The 19,036-nt window shown below is 40.0% G+C and overlaps 1 protein-coding gene across 5 annotated transcripts in view; it reads right to left on the bottom strand.

The window, feature by feature from the left end:
• Positions 1 to 19,036, bottom strand: part of LOC126174866 (uncharacterized) — a 382,969-nt gene that overhangs the window by 151,372 nt on the left and 212,561 nt on the right. For all 5 annotated transcript variants that reach the window (XM_049921269.1, XM_049921270.1, XM_049921267.1 and 2 more), the window contains one exon: positions 13,768 to 13,895. In XM_049921269.1, the coding sequence (XP_049777226.1) occupies positions 13,768 to 13,895 (128 nt within the window). The remainder of the gene's footprint in view (positions 1 to 13,767; positions 13,896 to 19,036) is intronic.

The raw sequence follows: 19,036 nt of genomic DNA on the forward strand, positions 1-19,036 counted from the left end.
CCGATAGAGGTACTGAAGGTACCCTCCGCCACACACCGTCAGGTGGCTTGCGGAGTATGGATGTAGATGTAGATGTAGAAGTGAATCCCCTCAAAAGTCAGGAAAATGCGCTGGTGTCTGCTTTGTTTGGTGGGCCTCAACGTGCATGACAAATAAAGTGAATCCCTCATCTCTCTAACTGTTCATGCAGTTCTTTGTCTGTATGAAGGGTTAGTTCACAGTGAAAAATAATTCCTGTAGTACCATTTTGAGATTCTTATATAGCGTTCTGGTAACATGTACATAACCAAGTTGTTTACAAGAGAAGAATGCCCAGGATTGGGTAGCATTTACCGTCCTCTTAAGATTCAATCACACTGCAATTTATAAAGGGAAGAAAGTTTGTCAGTATCTTTATCAATAATCTCCACAAAAAACACTGATTTAATAGAGAGAAAGGACCATTCATCTGTTCACATGCAAAACAAGAAACATAGGAGAATGACTGTCGACAAGTCGCTTGGTTATGCTTTCCTCCCATGGCGAAGCCCAAGAGGAAAAGTTTCTAGGATCACAACGATAAGCACTAAATAGTGGTCTGCCCAAAAGTCTGCAGGGGATTCATTACCACCAGCTGACAACTTTGGTCATTACATGACACCAGATATTCATCACAATTCCACCTAATCAGAATGAGGTCTGTTACAATGTATGCCACCCTAATATAGCAAAGGCCACCTGGCACGGTGGTCAGTGGTCAGGGGGCTACCACCATATGGGTACTTGATGCCCCCCTGCCCCCCCCTCGCCATCTACACTAGCTACCTTGCTGGATAGTGGGTGACCTATCATGCATGACACCATGGCCAGGTTGGCAGAAGAGTATTTGTGTTAGAGTATAAGTCAGAGAAAAGATATAGTCAGAGTACAACTGCACCACAGGAAATGAAAAAGTCCTGCAATTGTTTGAGGGTCACACACATACTCACAAAATTGTGAGAAACCTGGGGGCAAGACTCTTTTGTGTGCTATGGTTCATTTATCAAGAATTCTTTTAAAGCAGTCTGAATGAGGTATTTAGTGTCTCACACCTGTAATGAAAGGAATTCTACCATTTTTGACCATGCTCTCCCTTACATTTTCAGCTATCAGTTCAGTTGATGTATCTTTCCCCCTCCTGTTAAAGTTTTGTCTTGAGTATTCCTGTCTCCTAATAGCAGCAATGTGTGTAGCTTCAATGTGAGACCCAACCAATGTCTGCAGAAATTCAGTCCTTCCCTGACTGCTCTGTTCATCCAGGGTTGGCCCACATTTGTGTGTGAGTTGTGACACTTAGGTTATGCAGGTCACTTCTGATACTATCTCAGCTTGAAGGCCACTAATACTTGCCTCTTGTTCTTGAACTTGTCTTTTACACAAAACCTACATATCCCTGGGAAAAGTCTCACTAGAAATCCCTTCTCCCATCCCAGTGCAGTTGTGTCAGTAAAAGGCAATTCACAGTCCCCACCCACACACTAATACCAAACTATTAACTAACATGTGACAGCATGTACATTTGCCACTCATGGAAAGACTATTACAATTAAATTATGCAGATCTGTGCCTACATAAAGGGTTTTTACAGCTGTGTTGACAACTGCTGACACACACAAAAAAAAATTGGCCTAATTGTCACAATTTAATCAAACCTGCTTTAATTTCTATAGATAAATAGGAAGCACTATGATACTTAGTCTTTTAATGAAATGGGAGTGCAAAAAATACACCCAGACAAACTTCATTCCACATTCATTGTAAACTAATTTATGTCAGAATATGTGTTTTCCCACCTTATAAACTTTTCACTTTTAATTAATAATACTATATGAAAAGTGATACTTTTGTAATATGAACAAGACATGCCAGTCATACACTTGTTTACTTCATAATGTGTATGAAAGTAATGGTTAAACCCAAATTAATACCTGAACTTTACAGCAGCACAAAATGACAATGTCTCATCTGCAACCAAAACTACTAATTCCATTCTATAAATTAGTATACTTAATGCCACTGGTGACAGGAAGGGCATCTGGCCACTCTCTGACACTAACATCCCCAAATCCATAGTAACAAGGCCAACCCCGTGTTGAAGTGGGACAAAGGCCCAAAGAAAATGATGATGATGAGTATACTTCACGTCAGAAGAAAAAAACTGCTTTAGTCTGTTTTTTTAACTGACAATAGGTACATGTAGCTGATGCATCCACAATATCACAAAATCAACACTTCCTTAAAGAATTTGTTTTCAATATAAAAAAAATAAAAAAAAACTAACTCTTTGTAAGAGATAAGGAGGAAAATTCTTACTATCAAACTGTTCAAATGATCAGACTGTGGAGGAAACAATTTATAATGAACAGAAAGATACAGAAAGGTAATGTTACAAATGAAGTTTTGGAATATCAAGTATGCAAACATGTAAATAAGAGGACATACTGGATCACTAAAGTTAAATACTATGGCAACAGTCATAAACAAGAATAATTTTACAGTAATTTTTCTAAATAATATAAAAACACTCAGATACCATGAGGTAGATCATAACAATGGTTCAAGATAAATCCGATGAATTGATCAGTAAATGACATGACGAGCAATCTCTGATGATATACAGTAAGAAAATAATAATCTGCAAGACAATGCTAATTATTTATGCTACTGTAAAGTTGTTGCGAATGAGCTGCATTAGGCACAGCAAGTAGTTTTATATATGAGAGGTATCAGAAACTAAGGTTACAGGACCGATATTCCTGGAGTTTAATTTATTATATAGAAATCAGTAGTGTGTGGTAATTCTGGTACATGGTGTTGGCACCTGCAGAGTTTCAACCACCTGCCCCTACAGAGAGAGTTTCAGATAAACATGAATGGCAATTTGTTTGGAAAACTGGTCACGTGAAGAAATCTGATCAGTTATTTGACTTCAGTGGGCAAAACATGCAATTGCAGTTGAAATTCACCAGTGCCTGGTAGAGTTTATGGAGAGACTGTAATGTCTTCTCACCATGTCACAGAACGGTGTTGAAAGTTTGTGGCTTGTCCAGAAAATGTCTCCAATGAGCAATGCACTAGCCAATGCAGCACAGCATTTACAGAGTTCAACACAGCTTGTTCCAAATGACTTTCACCTTTTTCCCCACCTGAAGGAGCACTTAGGAGACTGATGATTCACTTCAGACAAGATGGTGAAACACTTTACAACAACATGGCTAAACACGCAATGATAGGATTTTTACCACATGGGTATATTTAAATTAATCCCATGAAGTGACAAGTGCCTAAGCTGATATGGAGAATATGTTGAAGAATAACCTTGTGTATGTAGTATCAGTTGGCTGTATCTAATGTACGAAATAAAAACATCGCATTTCACTGCAGGCTTTGTAGCCTTAGTTTCTGATCATGCCTTGTACTACTGCACAAAATGGTTGCATACATATACAGGGTGGTCCCGAATTCATGGTACAAACTTTAATGGTAGGTGCAGGACATTGTAACAAGGATATATTGTATAGGAATGTATAGTCCCAGGTGACGCGGTGAGGCGTAAACAGGGGAAATAACGGCCGAAAGGAAAACGAAAGATTTTATTGAAATCGTTGTTGACAAGTGTCATGTTTACAGTAAGTGTTCAAAATTGCGTCCACCATGAGCGATACATGCTTGACAGCGTCGGTGCAGCGATTGGCGTACACGTTCAAAGATGCCTGGTATTTCACGCACACCTGCAGCAGCTACAGATATGCGAGCAACGAGATCCTCATCTGAGTCAACTGGAGTCTCATAAACAAGACTCTTAAGATGTCCCCATAAAAAGTAATCGAGGCAAGAGAAATCAGGAGATCGGGGTGGCCAAGGGACTGGTCCACCACGCCCAATCCATCTAGCACCAAACGTGGCATTCAGGTAATTCCGTACAGCAGTGCTGAAGTGTGCTGGCGCTCCATCGTGCTGAAACCACATGCGGTTACGAATGGCGAGCGGAACATCTTGCAGCAGTTCTGGTAACACTTCTTGCAGAAAAATAAGATAGCTTTCGCCACAGAGTCGCGTGGGTAGTAAGTATGGCCCAATCAAAAAGTCGTTCACAATACCAGCCCACACATTAATACCGAAACGTTGTTGATACGCATGTGGACGCGTTGCATGTGGATTATCTGTTGCCCACACATGGGAATTGTGCGCATTAAAGACACCCTCGCGTGAAAATGTCGCTTCATCTGTAAATAGCACATGACCTACGAAATCCGGCTGCAACGCACATTGCTGCAACAACCACTGGCAGAAGTTCACGCGAAGAGGATAATCTGCCGGATTCAATGCTTGTACTTTTTGAAAATGGAAGGGGTGTAAGCGATTTTCATTTAACACTCTGCATACAGTCTGATGACTCACATGTACGTCACGCGCAACAGTTCTTGTGCTTGACTCGGGTCTATCAGCCACTATGTTCAAGATGCGTTCTTCCAGTCTTGGAGTGCGTACAGCTCTTAATCGACCAGCGTCATGTCTGTTGACGTCGAACGTACCTGTTTCACAAAGTTGACGATGTAACCGTTGAAAAATTCTATGTATGATCCGGCATTCGTCGATTAGGATACTCCGCGCGATACATTCGTAACGCAGCTCTGGCGTTACCATTTGCACGGCCGTACATGTAATGCATGTCTGCTTTTTCTGCATACGTAAAGTCACCCATCGTCTACGGCAGCACAATTGTGAATGGCGCTTGTCCCTACTGCGATACATCATGTTCATCTACTGCCCTCTACCGGCAGTGACACCAACCGATCACTCCATTTCTCTTTCCCCTGTTTACGCCTCACCGCGTCACCTGCGGCTATACATTCCTATACAATAAATCCTTGTTACAATGTCCTGTACCTACCATTAAAGTTTGTACCATGAATTCGGGACCACCCTGTATAATCAGCAGAACCAACAATGTGAGGGAATTATTTACCTCAGAATTACTCCTGTGCTACTTTGCCTTCATGACATGACTTAGTTTCTCACAGCACTTAGCTGCACAGGCTAGATGCAGGATTTGCAACATTCTTAGTGTGGTTGGGTATCTATATTGGTTTCTTACCCTACCTACTTGTCTGGTCTCGTTTATTTGTCCAAGTTTCCTCATCCTTTTTCACCAAGTATCATAGTCTGAAAATATCCCAATTCCAGGAACCTGGACCGAGTTTTGTAAGCCGACGTCACAACTCTCATCCAGCATCAATCAGCTATAACCCTCATCTGCTCACAGAACACACTGGACATCATATAAAATAAATTTATTTTGTTTCAGAAATGGGGTTGGGAAAAAATTGCGTCACATTTGTGTGAGGATGACCAGATAGGCAGCTTTACTGGGTGTTGACTGGCACGTAATGGAGTTGAGGAACAGGCAAAAAGTGTGATCAATGTAACTTCTGATAGTACTCAACCTGGAGACCAGAAAAGATGGAGAGCTTTGAGAGCTAGTAACTGAGACTGGGTGATGAGCACGCATATCTTGTGGTGAAGAAAGATGACTATGGTGCTGACAGCCTAGGAATAACCACTAGTGGCGCAGGTTCGACTATATTGGAGGCAGGTCAACAATTACGTTTGACAGCTCCAGAGAGGTGGGCAGCATTAGGTTTCCCAACAGGCCAGGTGAGTCCATCATATTGATAAGTTCGATCACAAGGGAGCTGTCAGCAGCGAGGGGCAGGTGCTCACCAGTCCAAGGAGTTGGTGACAGTAGTCATATGACAATCCAAGGAGGTCCAGCAACTGCGAGAGAATTGAGAAGGCAACCTAAGGTGTGGGGCTGCTGGGCTAAGCTCACCACGTGACTTGGAAGTGATGTGAACTGATAAGTTTGGAGTTGAAGGGTAGTATAGACTGTTTATCCAATCAAGCAAGGTGAGAAAACTTGTTGGAACAGTATGCTGCAAAACATGTATGTAGATCCAGTGACAGTAATGCTGCATAGTCACCACCAATCATACAGTTTAGTAGTTAAGGGATGCATTAAAGTTACTGCTATGATCTTTTAATGGCAGCAAAACACAGCTTAACGAATTCTTGGATAACGTGATAGTGCCTTTGAATTAGTGAGTTCAGAACAGCTTGAGATTCTGCTGAAGTTTGTTATGCAAAATGTTTGCAAACAGTCAAGAGTGCAACAAGAGCACTGCTGGAGTGGAGTTCACATATTGACGCCTTACGGTGTCATTTTAGAGGCCATTAGGAGCCTGGTGACACAAGCTGAATAAGATGGCAGTATTGCTTTGGATTTGTAATTTGTCAAAGCAGTGTTTATATAGGCTATTTATGATAACCAAATTAAACTGATTGTGAAGGCAAGAAGAAGAGAGGATGTAACAGTCTCTAAAGATCTTGATATTGCCTCCACAGTGGAGAGTGCTACTACTTTGGCAAAAGAATGACCAATAGGGAGAAACGTACCTGTAGAGCTGAGGACTGATAGGTTTAAGGGCTTAAAATTATATAATTGTGGGAAATCAAGACATATTGCAAAATATTGCCATACGTGTTTTTGAGGCCACACCTAGAAGAAATGTTAAAGTCAAGGACCCAGAGTTCTACAGAAGAACAGAATTAAGAAGGGAATTTAAAGGAAACTATCAGAAAACAGAATGGTTAAAACCAGTAAAGTGTTCACAGTGTAATTTGCTGAAGCACTGTGCAATATTCACAAAATGAAGTGATGTGCACTGGAATCTTGTTAGCATGTTTCTGAAGAGACTTTCTCAACATCATACTAGTGAAAAATACCTAATAGGTTCATGCAGGACAGTGCATGTTACCAATATCTTCAAAAAAGGACCCACAAAAAACTGAAATTTTTCAGAGCAGCATACCTCAGGTTCTATCGCTCACAGAGCTCTGGGCTTAAGTGTTTTGGATGGCCACTGACCTAACGACCATTTGTTTACCTGTCAGAAGAACTGGCATATTGTAGCTACCTTACATTACAGGGTCAAAATTTAAGTATTTCACATTGCCTCAAGCTCAGGCAAATAGAGCAAACCAATTGGTTCTTTTGCATTAGATGTTATCTAGGGTGAGCTTTTGATGACTTATAAAGCTCCATTTGCTCGTGGGTAGTTCTTGAGAAAACCATAAACACCGGTTCTGAGCTTTCTTTTTCTTTTTACCTTGAATTGTAGTTAACTAAAGAACTAACCATAGCAAATGGCTTGAATTTTAACAGTACATTCTTTAGACATTTACCTAGAAAAGCTACTTTCCCATTTTCAAAAATCTGTGTCCATGGCACCAAAAGTATCAATTGTGAGGATGCCAACTTCTACAATTTCTATTCATGGTAAATTGTTGCAATTTTTACCAAATGTTCTTAAGATTATCTTCTCATGCAACCTTGAAACTTTTTTCAGTATCATTATCCATTACCAAGAGCCAAGTGTTTACAGCGACCGTACTTACACACATACAATATGCTCGTAACATACAGTCTGAAGCGAAAATGTAGTTTTAAAAGAAATAAAAAAAGTTATTTTGTCATACAAAATTCTTTGTAGTTGGCAGTCAAATGCCACTTTTTCATATACTGTAGGTGTACCCTCAAAATATCGTGCACTTTTATGCAAAATAATGTAAAGTGAACTTGCACGGGATGGGAGTCCTGCCCTCACTAAACTAAAGAGAGTATATGTTTTGTGGTGTGGTCGCTTTAGACTGTACATTTGTAATATTGCTTTAAAATCTTTTGTTTTTATGCCTCAAATGGCAGCTTTAAAATGTTTTTGAATTTAACATATGAATCAACTTTTATTTGAACAAAACAAATGGCAATTCCCATTTCTACGTAACTTAACAGCCAAATGGATGTGTTTCAGGCCACTGGACGTGCTAAATCTGCCATGATAACAATTGGATCAAAGTGAATAACTTGAAATATCATAAAATACCACTGTTGTACAAAATGGAATTCTCAACTGGCCTTGAAAACATTTACATGCTGTATATGGATTGATTTTGAAAATGGTAGTTTGTGTGGTGGTTTACTTTTTAAAATTAGCTGCACATTACAACGAATGCTAAATGCAATTAACCATTTTAAACCAAATTTTTAATTATGGCTTAATTTACTTGCATTTCAGATATGTCCTCAACTGCAATAATGGACATTGATGAGCTGATGATTGCATAAAATTTTCATCCCATGCTAATATTTTGTCATCATACGTCTAGAAGGTATTCAAACATGCACAAAGCGGTGCTTCAGTGAGATGCCTGTAAAGAACTTAAAGTGACTGCCAAAAATTAGGTAAAACTGGAAAGACTGCAAATTCAGTAAAACATGTCTAACTAGAGAACCTGACAATGCTTCGCTATTGCTAAATAATTATGGTAATTGGATGTATGTCCCAATCTCTATCTAAACCACCCCCCTCCCCCACCCACACACACACACACACACACACACACACACACACACACACACACTACCCATCTCCTCCTCACCCTCTTCCTCCACACTTTCTCTGTCAATCATCTCCTCCTCTGTACAACTCATATTTCGCCTCTTTCTGTCCAGCCCCTCTTTCACCCTCTCTATGTTCATTTTGTCCCCCCTCTCTGTCCACATCTCCCCCCCCCCCCTCCCAACCATCTCTTGCTGACTTAGAGCCTACTTTATTGGTGTTGCAAAGGAAGTCTTGATTGGGAACTGAAGTCATTTAAAATGAATGCATAAATTTGTTGGGATCATTGATATATGGGGTGTAAGAGAGACCTCTCCAGTAACCGGATCTGTGAGGATAGTACTTTCAGTGAAAGTATTTTGCATGGTTTTAACCTGTGAACAGCTAGGGTTACAAAGTGCTGACGATTCAGATTCCACAGCAGAGTTCTAACCATAAGCCAATAAGCCATAAATACAAATTTCATATTTTACGTTGAAACCAACTACGAGGAATAAAATGAACAGTGCTTTGTTCTGTGTACAAATTTTCTTTGAAATTACAGCAACACATTGTATACGTGGACAAGGAAAAAATATTCCCAGATTTCTCCCGTATTTTCCAGTTGAAAATATACTTTCTCCAGGGCGAAAACACACTTTTTTCCTGTTAACTGACAGTATATTTTCTCTTGGAACTGTACAACTTATAAGTCCTTTGAATGATTATGGTTTTATACACAGGAGTAGAATTTCCCGGTGATTTAGAAAACTAAACACAGGCGGGGGAGAGGGGGGGGGGGGGGGGGGCAGCGTTTTGGAAATATCTCTGATGTACAGCAACATGTATGCATTGAAATCGAGAATCGAGATTGTGATGCGCTTTTGTAAGCCAGTCATAGCTCATGTCACATTATCTCGCCAGCCGATGACAGTGGGTATTGAGAGCTTAGGACACGTGATGTAGTCAGCAAATAGCAGCATCACTGTTAAGTAGCACGAATGCAAAAACAGAGAAAGTTAATGGTTTAAATTAATATACATAGTGTTGCTACACGGAACGCAAAGCTTTCACATATAATATTGGTCTGTAAGATTAATACGCTGCAAGATGTAATGGATCTGGGAGATGTGTTATTTTCTACCAGATTTGTCGATACCAAATCTAATGAGGGAGGTTGTAAATGTTTTCTTATATTTTCGTCAGAATATTTTTTGTGAATTGTAATTTGCCTTATTTTATGCTAATTTGCTTATATGTTCGAGAGTGACAGCATATTGATTAATATTAGTAGATGGTACGAATAATATCAAAGAGACTGGTTACAAGTGGAAGCTTGTGTGTTGTGTGAAATGATGCTGGAGTCATCTTTGACCGTAGTCAGTCGGCAGTGAACACTCGGTGTGTGACGGTGGAACAATGTACAGGTCCCCATTATAATAATTTGCAAGTGACCAGAAAAAATGAGTTATTCTACTACTTTTTTATATAAACATCAAGAAGGAAGCACATTCGGAAAAATGTGTATTTGATGCACCAAAAATGAGGCAAACGCATTGAACCAGAACATTTCCGCAGCCGACGAAACAGCATTATGGAATCATACTTTCACTAGACGACTGACGTCAACATAAAAAAGTCAAATATCATCTTATCAACATCCACGGAAAAGTGAGTACTGTCACGAAATATGCTAAATTCAAGTATGTAAAAATAGTGATCATATTTCAAAGAGAAGCTAAGCTTCCACATACAATGTTGGTCTTTTATGCACGTATTACAATTTAACATATATCACACAAATGTGCCTGTAAATTTTTTAATAACAACATAAATGTCTGATCTTCTGGGCTCAAAATTAATCTAAATGGCTCGTCATCAAAGAGTTGATTTTTACATGGGAGTCAAACCCTCTGTGATTTAAAAAATTCATCGTACATTATCACACATAGCTCCTTTGTAACTGCCAGAATGGTACTTTGATGGTAACGCTTTTCAAACTACCATTCGGAATATTTTCCCATGACCTGTTAGAAATAGGTTCTTTTTCGCAGTTGCCTGAGAGCGCCAGATGAGAGGCGTCACCGTGCTTGCGCAGCTACGATGTCGTTGGGAGCCCGTATGTTCGTACATGTAAGACATTAAAAGATCGTACATTATGTCATAAAAGAAACAAGACATCAGAGGATACTCCAAGAGCATCGAAATTTTGTGACCCATATTAAAATGTGTACATTTAAAGTGCACATTCGTATGTCCATATTCCCAGTTAAGTGCCGGCCGGTGTGGCCGTGCGGTTAAAGGTGCTTCAGTCTGGAACCGCGTGACCGCTACGGTCGCAGGTTCAAATCCTGCCTCGGGCATGGATGTGTGTGATGTCCTTAGGTTAGTTAGGTTTAATTAGTTCTAAGTTCTAGGCGACTGATGACCTCAGAAGTTAAGTCGCATAGTGCTCAGAGCCATTTGAACCCAGTTAAGTAGGTCATGACCTGATATTAAGCTTTTCAATGTGGTTTTCAGGATGTAAATTTTCTTGGAGTACCAGTACTGTGTTATCTCACGTTTGGTTCTTTATTACAGCATAATGCCATACATGCTAGAAGTTGAAAACATGCACTTGAAATGCAGCGAACAGTATGCGGAATTACACACTTCGTTTTTGTATAAATTTGGAATTGTCATATTCTTCCATAATTTGTGTGATGTCCCTGTTTCTTCTCCTTCCTCGTTCTAACAAACAGTCTTGTTATCATTAATTCTGTAACTATTCCTGCCAATGTCACAGCTTATTCGCAGGTTAACTCCACTAACTCTGCCAGAATCACCAGTTTAGTTACCCCACAATTATTCTTCGGTTAGGCGTTGCTACATGTTTGTACAACGTGTTTTCCACGCTTCTTCTAGAATAGGATTTAAAGCGGCTGCTAGCTGGGGACTATATAACTGGCCCTTATTAGTATAGCGATCTGACCAAAAATTTTCTGTCAAAATTTCATTTTCTTGGATACACCGAGAAGGTAATTCGTAATCTCCCTTACCTGTTATTCATATATTTTCACTCCTATAGTCTGAATCTATGGATTTAACTAGTAATGATATGAATATAATAGAGGGAAACATTCCTCGTGGGAAAAATATATCTAAAAACAAAGATGATGAGACTTACCAAACAAAAGCGCTGGCAGGTCGATAGACACACAAACAAACACAAACATACACACAAAATTCAAGCTTTCACAACAAACAGTTGCTTCGTCAGGAAAAATGTCTGCTTGTGTCTGTGTATGTGTGGATGGATATGTGTGTGTGTGCGCGAGTGTATACCGGTCCTTTTTCCCCCTAAGGTAAGTCTTTCTGCTCCCGGGATTGGGATGACTCCTTACCCTCTCCCTTAAAACCCACATCCTTTCGTCTTTCCCTCTCCTTCCCTCTTTCCTGACGAAGCAACTGTTTGTTGCGAAAGCTTGAATTTTGTGTGTTTGTTTGTGTGTCTATCAACCTGCCAGCGCTTTTGTTTGGTAAGTCTCATCATCTTTGTTTTTAGATATAGATTTAACTAGTAATTATGACAACGCTTATCATTAGTAAACCCAATCAACCACACAATCAGACAGCGGTTGGCATTCATCTGTTCAGCCTTACTCCACTCAGCTCGTATAGGCCCTTTTGTCTGTAGGAAAGTTCGTGTCTACATGTGACGAGGATTACCCTGACAGAGACATCATGTACACTATGCACGCATTCACAAATCAACTTACGATTCATTCATAAATAAACTCAGAATGTGTTCAAAAATGTTCAAAAACCAACAGGGATGCATTTAAAAGTCATATGAGTAATCAACAGACTAACATGCACTGGATGCTAGTCGCAATGTGAAACAAGGTTTTTTCCCCTCAAGAGTATGAATTTGCCCCCCACACCCCCTCTCCTGGAAATGGGTACCCTACTTGAGAGTCTACATTAGCAGTGTGATAAATGATGTGAAGGATCCCAATAATTGGCTGCTTCAAGATCACTCCAGCACAGCTGTGTTTAACTCTCCTAGCTATGTGAACAGCTGCAGGGTAACTACTCCCAGCGAGCAGTGAGGCTGCAGTGTAATTGTAGCACGGTAAAAGGTGAGCAGTAAGGCTGCAGCATAAATGTACCATTACTCTGCTTTCAGGGCAGGACTTAGTTCCTCAAAGTACTTAGCTGCTCAGGGTAGATGCAGGATTGTGCAACATTAATCGTTAGTGTGTTATTGACTTGTGGGATTCAATATCAGTTTGTTATCCTACCTCGTTGTTTAGTCTCAATTATTTGTCAAAGTTTTCTTGTCGTTCTTCATCAAGTTTCCCAGTCTGAAAATATTTCAACTTGCAATTTGAGATACCTGCACGAAGAGCCAAACGAGCCTACTTCACAACTGGCATGCTGCTGACATAACACAGTGTTTACTACAGAACACACAAGTATTTGATTACCTTACAGCTTATACAACAATTCTGAATTTCCCGCTGTAAATATTGTATTTCCTCATAAGTGAAGGTGCTAATTAATAATAGATGAAAAATATAAACAAACGTTTATAATAAGTTACAATAGGAGAAAAAGTATGATCCAAATGCCTGATACATTTCTCCATAAATCTACAAAGGGCAGTCAAATGAAAACGAGACAGACGGAAAAAAGTAAGGAAACTATTTATTATTTCAAAAGCAATTGCTGTAACTGTTAAATTCATTTATTCAACTGTGAGACAAGGTGGTAGATGCCTTATTGGAAAAATGTTTTCAGTTGCCCACAGAACCAGGTGTGGATCTCTTCATCCGAAAGAAATAAAATTGCATGAATGTCTTTCTTTGAGACACCAAAAATATGGAAATCACAGGGAGAGAGATCAGCAGTGTATGGAGGATGTGTAAGAGTTACCCAGCAAAATTTCTGCAGCATACTCAAAACAACCTTGGCAATATGTATGTGGGGGGGGGGGGGGGGGGGGCATATGTTGCAAGGTTGTTTCTGCGGTAGTTTTGCTGGGAAGCCTTTGCACATCCTTCATACAGTCCCAATCTTACCCCACACTATTTCCATATTTTTGAAGCCCTGAAGAAAGACATTCATTGCCGTTGATTTTTCTGCTAACATTTTTCCATGAAGGTACCAGTTGCCTAGTCTCACAGTCAGATAATGTATTAACAGTTATCGTGATTACTTTTAAACTAATAAACAATTTTCTTACTTTTTTTCCATCTGTCTCATTTTCATTTGACTGGCTCTTACATAATTCCTTAAAAATGAGATACAAAATTGTAGACATCCTTACAATTTTGCACATCATGAAGCTGTCCTATAAGCTTGCAGGTACTGCCATCAACGAGTGTCACAGTATCACTTTTAAGTCTTGATTTTACTGCAGCTGTTGTGTGATCGTTGTATGTGCTCCCTGTAGACCTAATGAACATAAAAAAGAAATAAACAGATGTGAGCACTCATATTACATTACATCCAACAAAAGAACAAGATCAAAGTAAATTTAAGTGTAAAATACAGGGTGACCCAAAAGTCTATTAACATTTGAAAATGCACTAATTCACACAATAAAGGATATAGAGAGGTAAAACTTGATACATGTCTCAAATGACATAGAGTTTTATTGAAATCAATAATGAGAGCAAAAACCAGCCAACAAGTCAATGGCGCTGGAAACCCCATGACATGATGAAGTAGTCACAATGTTGTATGCATTTATCACATCAATCATGATTGGGCTCTTTTTCTTTGAGGAAATGCATAGTACTGCTTTTCAAATTGTCATCATGGTGGGCGTAAGGTACGCCGATATGTTACAGGATTGCACCATCCTTAGCCTGGCAGATGAACATCTGCTGGAAAGTGACTTTTATGCAGGATGGTACTGCAGCCCATATTGCTACATGTGTAAAAGATCTCTTGCGCACGTGAGGATTGTGTGCTGAGCTGATACGTCCGTCATGTTTGGCCTCCCAGGTCACCAGACCTAAGTCCATGTGATTATTAGTTGCAGGGTTACCTGAAGTCAGAAGTTCTACCACAATCATCTGTCATTATGGATGCTAAAAGATAACATCTGATGGCAATTTCTCATCATACTTATTGATAAGCTGTACTATGCTGTTCACAACATTGTCCCTCGACTGCAGGTGTTACTAATGAATGACTTCTGACATGTTGAGCATTTCTTATGTAAAGATCATCATCTTTGCTAAAAATCAATTTATGTTAATTTTTGGTTTCGTATCCTATGAAGCACCATCTGTTGGTCTTTTGTGAACTTTTTTCTGATTTCACACACCCCATCTCATTTAAAGCACGTGTATCAAATACCTCTACCTACATTACTTGGCGAAATTTTGAATTTCCAAATGTTAACGGACTTTTGGATTGCCCTAGACACTCTAAGACAAGCAAACAATGCACTACATAATAGTTTCGTAAACTGGTCACAAACTGATATTTATGCAGGTATCAACAGATGGTTGGTCAGTTGGTTGGTTGACTGGGGGAGGGGACTAAACAATGAGGTAATTGGTCTCATAACCTAAGGTGGCAGGAAAAACACAAACAGCACAGTCCAGTCAAGGGCAAGGAAAAATGGGCAAACAAAGAGGCAAAAGGAACGCTGGGACAGTAGGAAGAGGAAAAAAGAGGAGGTTGGTGGGTGAAATGGGGAGAGTAGGGTGCCCCAGGAATGCTACACATATTGGGGCACCAACTCTGCCATCAATCCGTCCCGAACCGCACATTAAAGCTTGATCACAACACTATGGGGACAACGCCAGAGGACGAAGACACGTGAAAATGGGAAAAAACTGCATAAAAAGTAGGGGAAATGATGGGAAGAATCTAACTGGTGTGGAGGCAAGGCCATGGCCTCCATAACCAATGCCAAAACTGAGGGACTCCAATTCTAGACAAAATTTCAACGGCTTAAACCTGAGAGGACAAACCACTTTCGCATAGAAAACCGAGGACAGATGTAAGCATTTGAGGATTGTCTGGTGGCACCATATGTAGTGCAAAGGGCCAAAAGGTGGGGGCAGTCCAGTAAAATATGGATCACCATGAGGGGAGCCCCGCAACAAGGACAGCGGGCGGGGGGAGAGGGGGGGGGGGGTCATTGGGGAGTAAAAAGCCATGAGTCAACCTACTATGGCCGATAAAAAGATGGCAGAAAATGGTACATTCCCACTGGGAAAAGCAGAGGGAAGAATGCCATGTAGTGGGAGTCTCCTTGATCGTGCGAAGTTCATTTAACAGAAGATGCAAAACTGTAACTTTGGTGGTTGATGGGTGAATGTATGACATTACAGTGCAATTTCACCATACAGCTGGCAAGGTTAGTAAACTGGGGATTTGTTGATAACAAGGTATACAGTCACTGCAAAATTCATTCAGTGCACTCAGTTGGACAGTAGCTATGCCTCACAGACAGCCACATGAACAATATACATAGATGACAGTGCATTGTTAGATTCAAAGAAGCCAGTTGGAGTAGCCAGCAAATCACTCGCCAATGAATAGAAGTGATGCCAATATTTGACTATGTTGGCAGGAATGGGTGAACCATGGCCGAACACAGCATCAAGGTGGAAGCAGCTGACCTAGAGAGACGACAGAATGTGAGAACTGAGCAATCATCACAGAGGCACTTAGAGTCCCTGATCCATCATTATTATTAATCTGACAAGCAGCTGGTGCTTCAGTGACCACAAGGACCATTAATAGGTGAATCACAGAATGGGGTCTGAGCTCTCAGTGCCACTCGTGCTGACTACCATTGATCTCTGTACAACAACAAGCCCATCTGCAAAGGTGTAGGGCACATGCGGCATAGGATTGTCTTCAGTGATGAATCCCACTTCAAACTGAACTCCAATGACCAGCAAAGACGTATCTGGAGATGCCCTGGGCAGCAGTGGTATACCAACCTGACTGTGGCTTGTCATATGCCCAGACAACCAAGAGTGTTTGTCTGGGGTGCCATTTCATTTCATAGCAGGACCTGTTTGGTTGTCATCTGGGGATTTTGTTGCCCGTGATGAGACACCATCCTGGGCTTACATTTCAGCAAGATAATGCCCGTCTCACAGCAAGAGTTTATTGCTTGTCTCTGTGCTTACCAAATCCTTCCTACTTTGGCTAGCACGGTCACTAAATCTCTCAACAACTGAGACCTTTGGAGCATTATAGGCAGGGGCCCCCAACCAGCTTTGGATTTTGATGATCCAATGCACCAATTTGACAGAATTTGGCACTATACCCCTCTGGAGGACATCCAACAACTCTTCAGTTAGTGCCAAACTGAATAACTGCTTGCATAAGGGCCACAGGTGGAACACCGTGTTACCGACTTGCTCAGTTAGCGAAGCTCTTTCTCTTTAATAACTCAACCAATTTTTTCTGAAATTGTACTCATTGGTTCGTCTGTACATGTATATCACATCTACCAATTTCCATTCCATTAGGATAATTCTTTCATAGTGCATTGTTTCCTTCTGTCTTAGAGTGTACTTCACAGATACTTAATAGTTACAAAACTAAGTTTGAAGATCAGATCACTTTCAAATTCCCCACATCACAATATGCAGACAGAGGAAACAATGAACTCTGACCTGTATGTTATACAAAGTCAACAGTGAGGCAGAACCATTAAGCACCAATCAAACCCCCTAATGTACCAGTTCCTCACAGCTGTTGTTGTAGATGGACAAAAAATGGTACATGATGTCCTTATTGCAAGAGCAATTGTTGACAGCACATCATTTGCTTTGTGTATGTACCGTGAAGTGGGAGATTTAAAGTGATCCAAACCTTACAATTTTATTTTACATCCAACTCTGCCTGATGTATGTGAAGTTGGGTCAGTCACATGTATATGAAATAGAAAAGAACACAAAACTAAAGTGTATGTGACATTCTGAGATTTGCCCCATGACTGCTCCACCCTGAGATCCTAAACAACACTTTATTTACTAATTCTACCCTACAACCCTTAGAAGCCTGCAATAGAAATTGTGAAACACACTGTATATCTGTCTTGCAGGTGCAGTCAGAATGCCTAACTTGTGGAAGGGGCTTCTAAGGATGGCTATAGGTAAAAACCACACATTACTCTCACTGCGTACTGTTTCACAATCAATATTGTTTTCACTGGTGATGAGTTACCACACAAACTCATGCTACATGCCATTAATAACATTACGTAAAACAAGATATAGACTTGTTTCTCTCGCAAACTAGCAATTATGCGAGCAGTAAAGGTTGTTGAATTTAGCTGTTTGAGAGGCTCACGAATATGTTTTGTCCACTCCAAACATGCGACAACATGCATAACCGAAAACTCTAGCATTTTACCGTATTCACTGGCTCCTATTAATGTATTTCATTAATTATTGCTGTTAAGTCTCTTTGTTGCATATAAGTGAATATTATGTTTTTCTTTTTTTTCTTTTTTAAAACTAAGACAGACGTCATTTAATATTATTAACAACTTCACCTACTTCTGTCTCTGCAACATGGTTAACTGTAAATGCTGTGCCACACACCAAAAGAACCTACTCTGCTTGATGAATGTGAAGTTGAATCATTCACATGTATAAGAAAGAGAAGAGGGCACAAAATTAAACCATATGTGACATTCTGAGATTTGCCCCATGGCAATTTTTTTTCTCATTCACCTTGCTTCTTCTTTTTGTTAAATGTGTGCAAACTATTTATTCATCCAAAATGAGATTTTCACTCTGGAGTGGAGTGTACGCTGATATTATTCTTTCCACAAAAAAATAGTGTGTTGAACGACATCGTCAAATGCCTTGGACAGATGGTGCAAAACATTAATAGGTGATATTTCCACGAGCAGTGAGGAGTTTCAGCTGTGTCCCTGGCTAGCCTTCTGTAGATCACCAATTCAAATCCAATCACCACTAAATATTTGTTATGTAGTATTTATCATTTCTAGAAGGTTCTTGAAATTCATTGTATTTGTAATGTTCACATATCCTACAATATTTGATGTTTGTATGAACGGCAACACTCTCCGTATAGGAGTTCAGATCTGTTCTGACGGTGTGTTGGTGTTTGTAATAAACGTTTTTGTAGTGCTAAATGTTGTACTTATTGATGGCCATGCTTTCTGATTTGGAATCAAGTGCGATTTTTTGGTGGAGATGTTGGTTATTTCAAAACATCTACATCACTATGGCTCCAATTAGGGAATGTAAAAGGGGTTGTCTCGATGAACGAATCAACAGTAAGTGAACTGCACATCAGACATCCACCAGTGCATTCTGGAGATGATGGTCAGGAACCAACAAAATGGCTGAAAGGATTCAACTTATTCATGAAATACAACAGATGGGATGACATCATATGTTTGTCATTCATATACTTTCATGTGGGTGGCACATCCCAACTGTAATTCAAGAACAACAAAGAGCAGCTCAATGGCTGGGACAAATTCCAGGCCTAACTGAAAATACATTTCATAATAATCAGCAGCAGGTACATTTAGTGGAAGAATAACTGAATAACAGGGCCCAATTCATGAGGAAATG

This window comes from Schistocerca cancellata, chromosome 3 (genome assembly GCF_023864275.1).
Source record: "Schistocerca cancellata isolate TAMUIC-IGC-003103 chromosome 3, iqSchCanc2.1, whole genome shotgun sequence".
Classification (NCBI taxonomy): domain Eukaryota; kingdom Metazoa; phylum Arthropoda; class Insecta; order Orthoptera; family Acrididae; genus Schistocerca; species Schistocerca cancellata.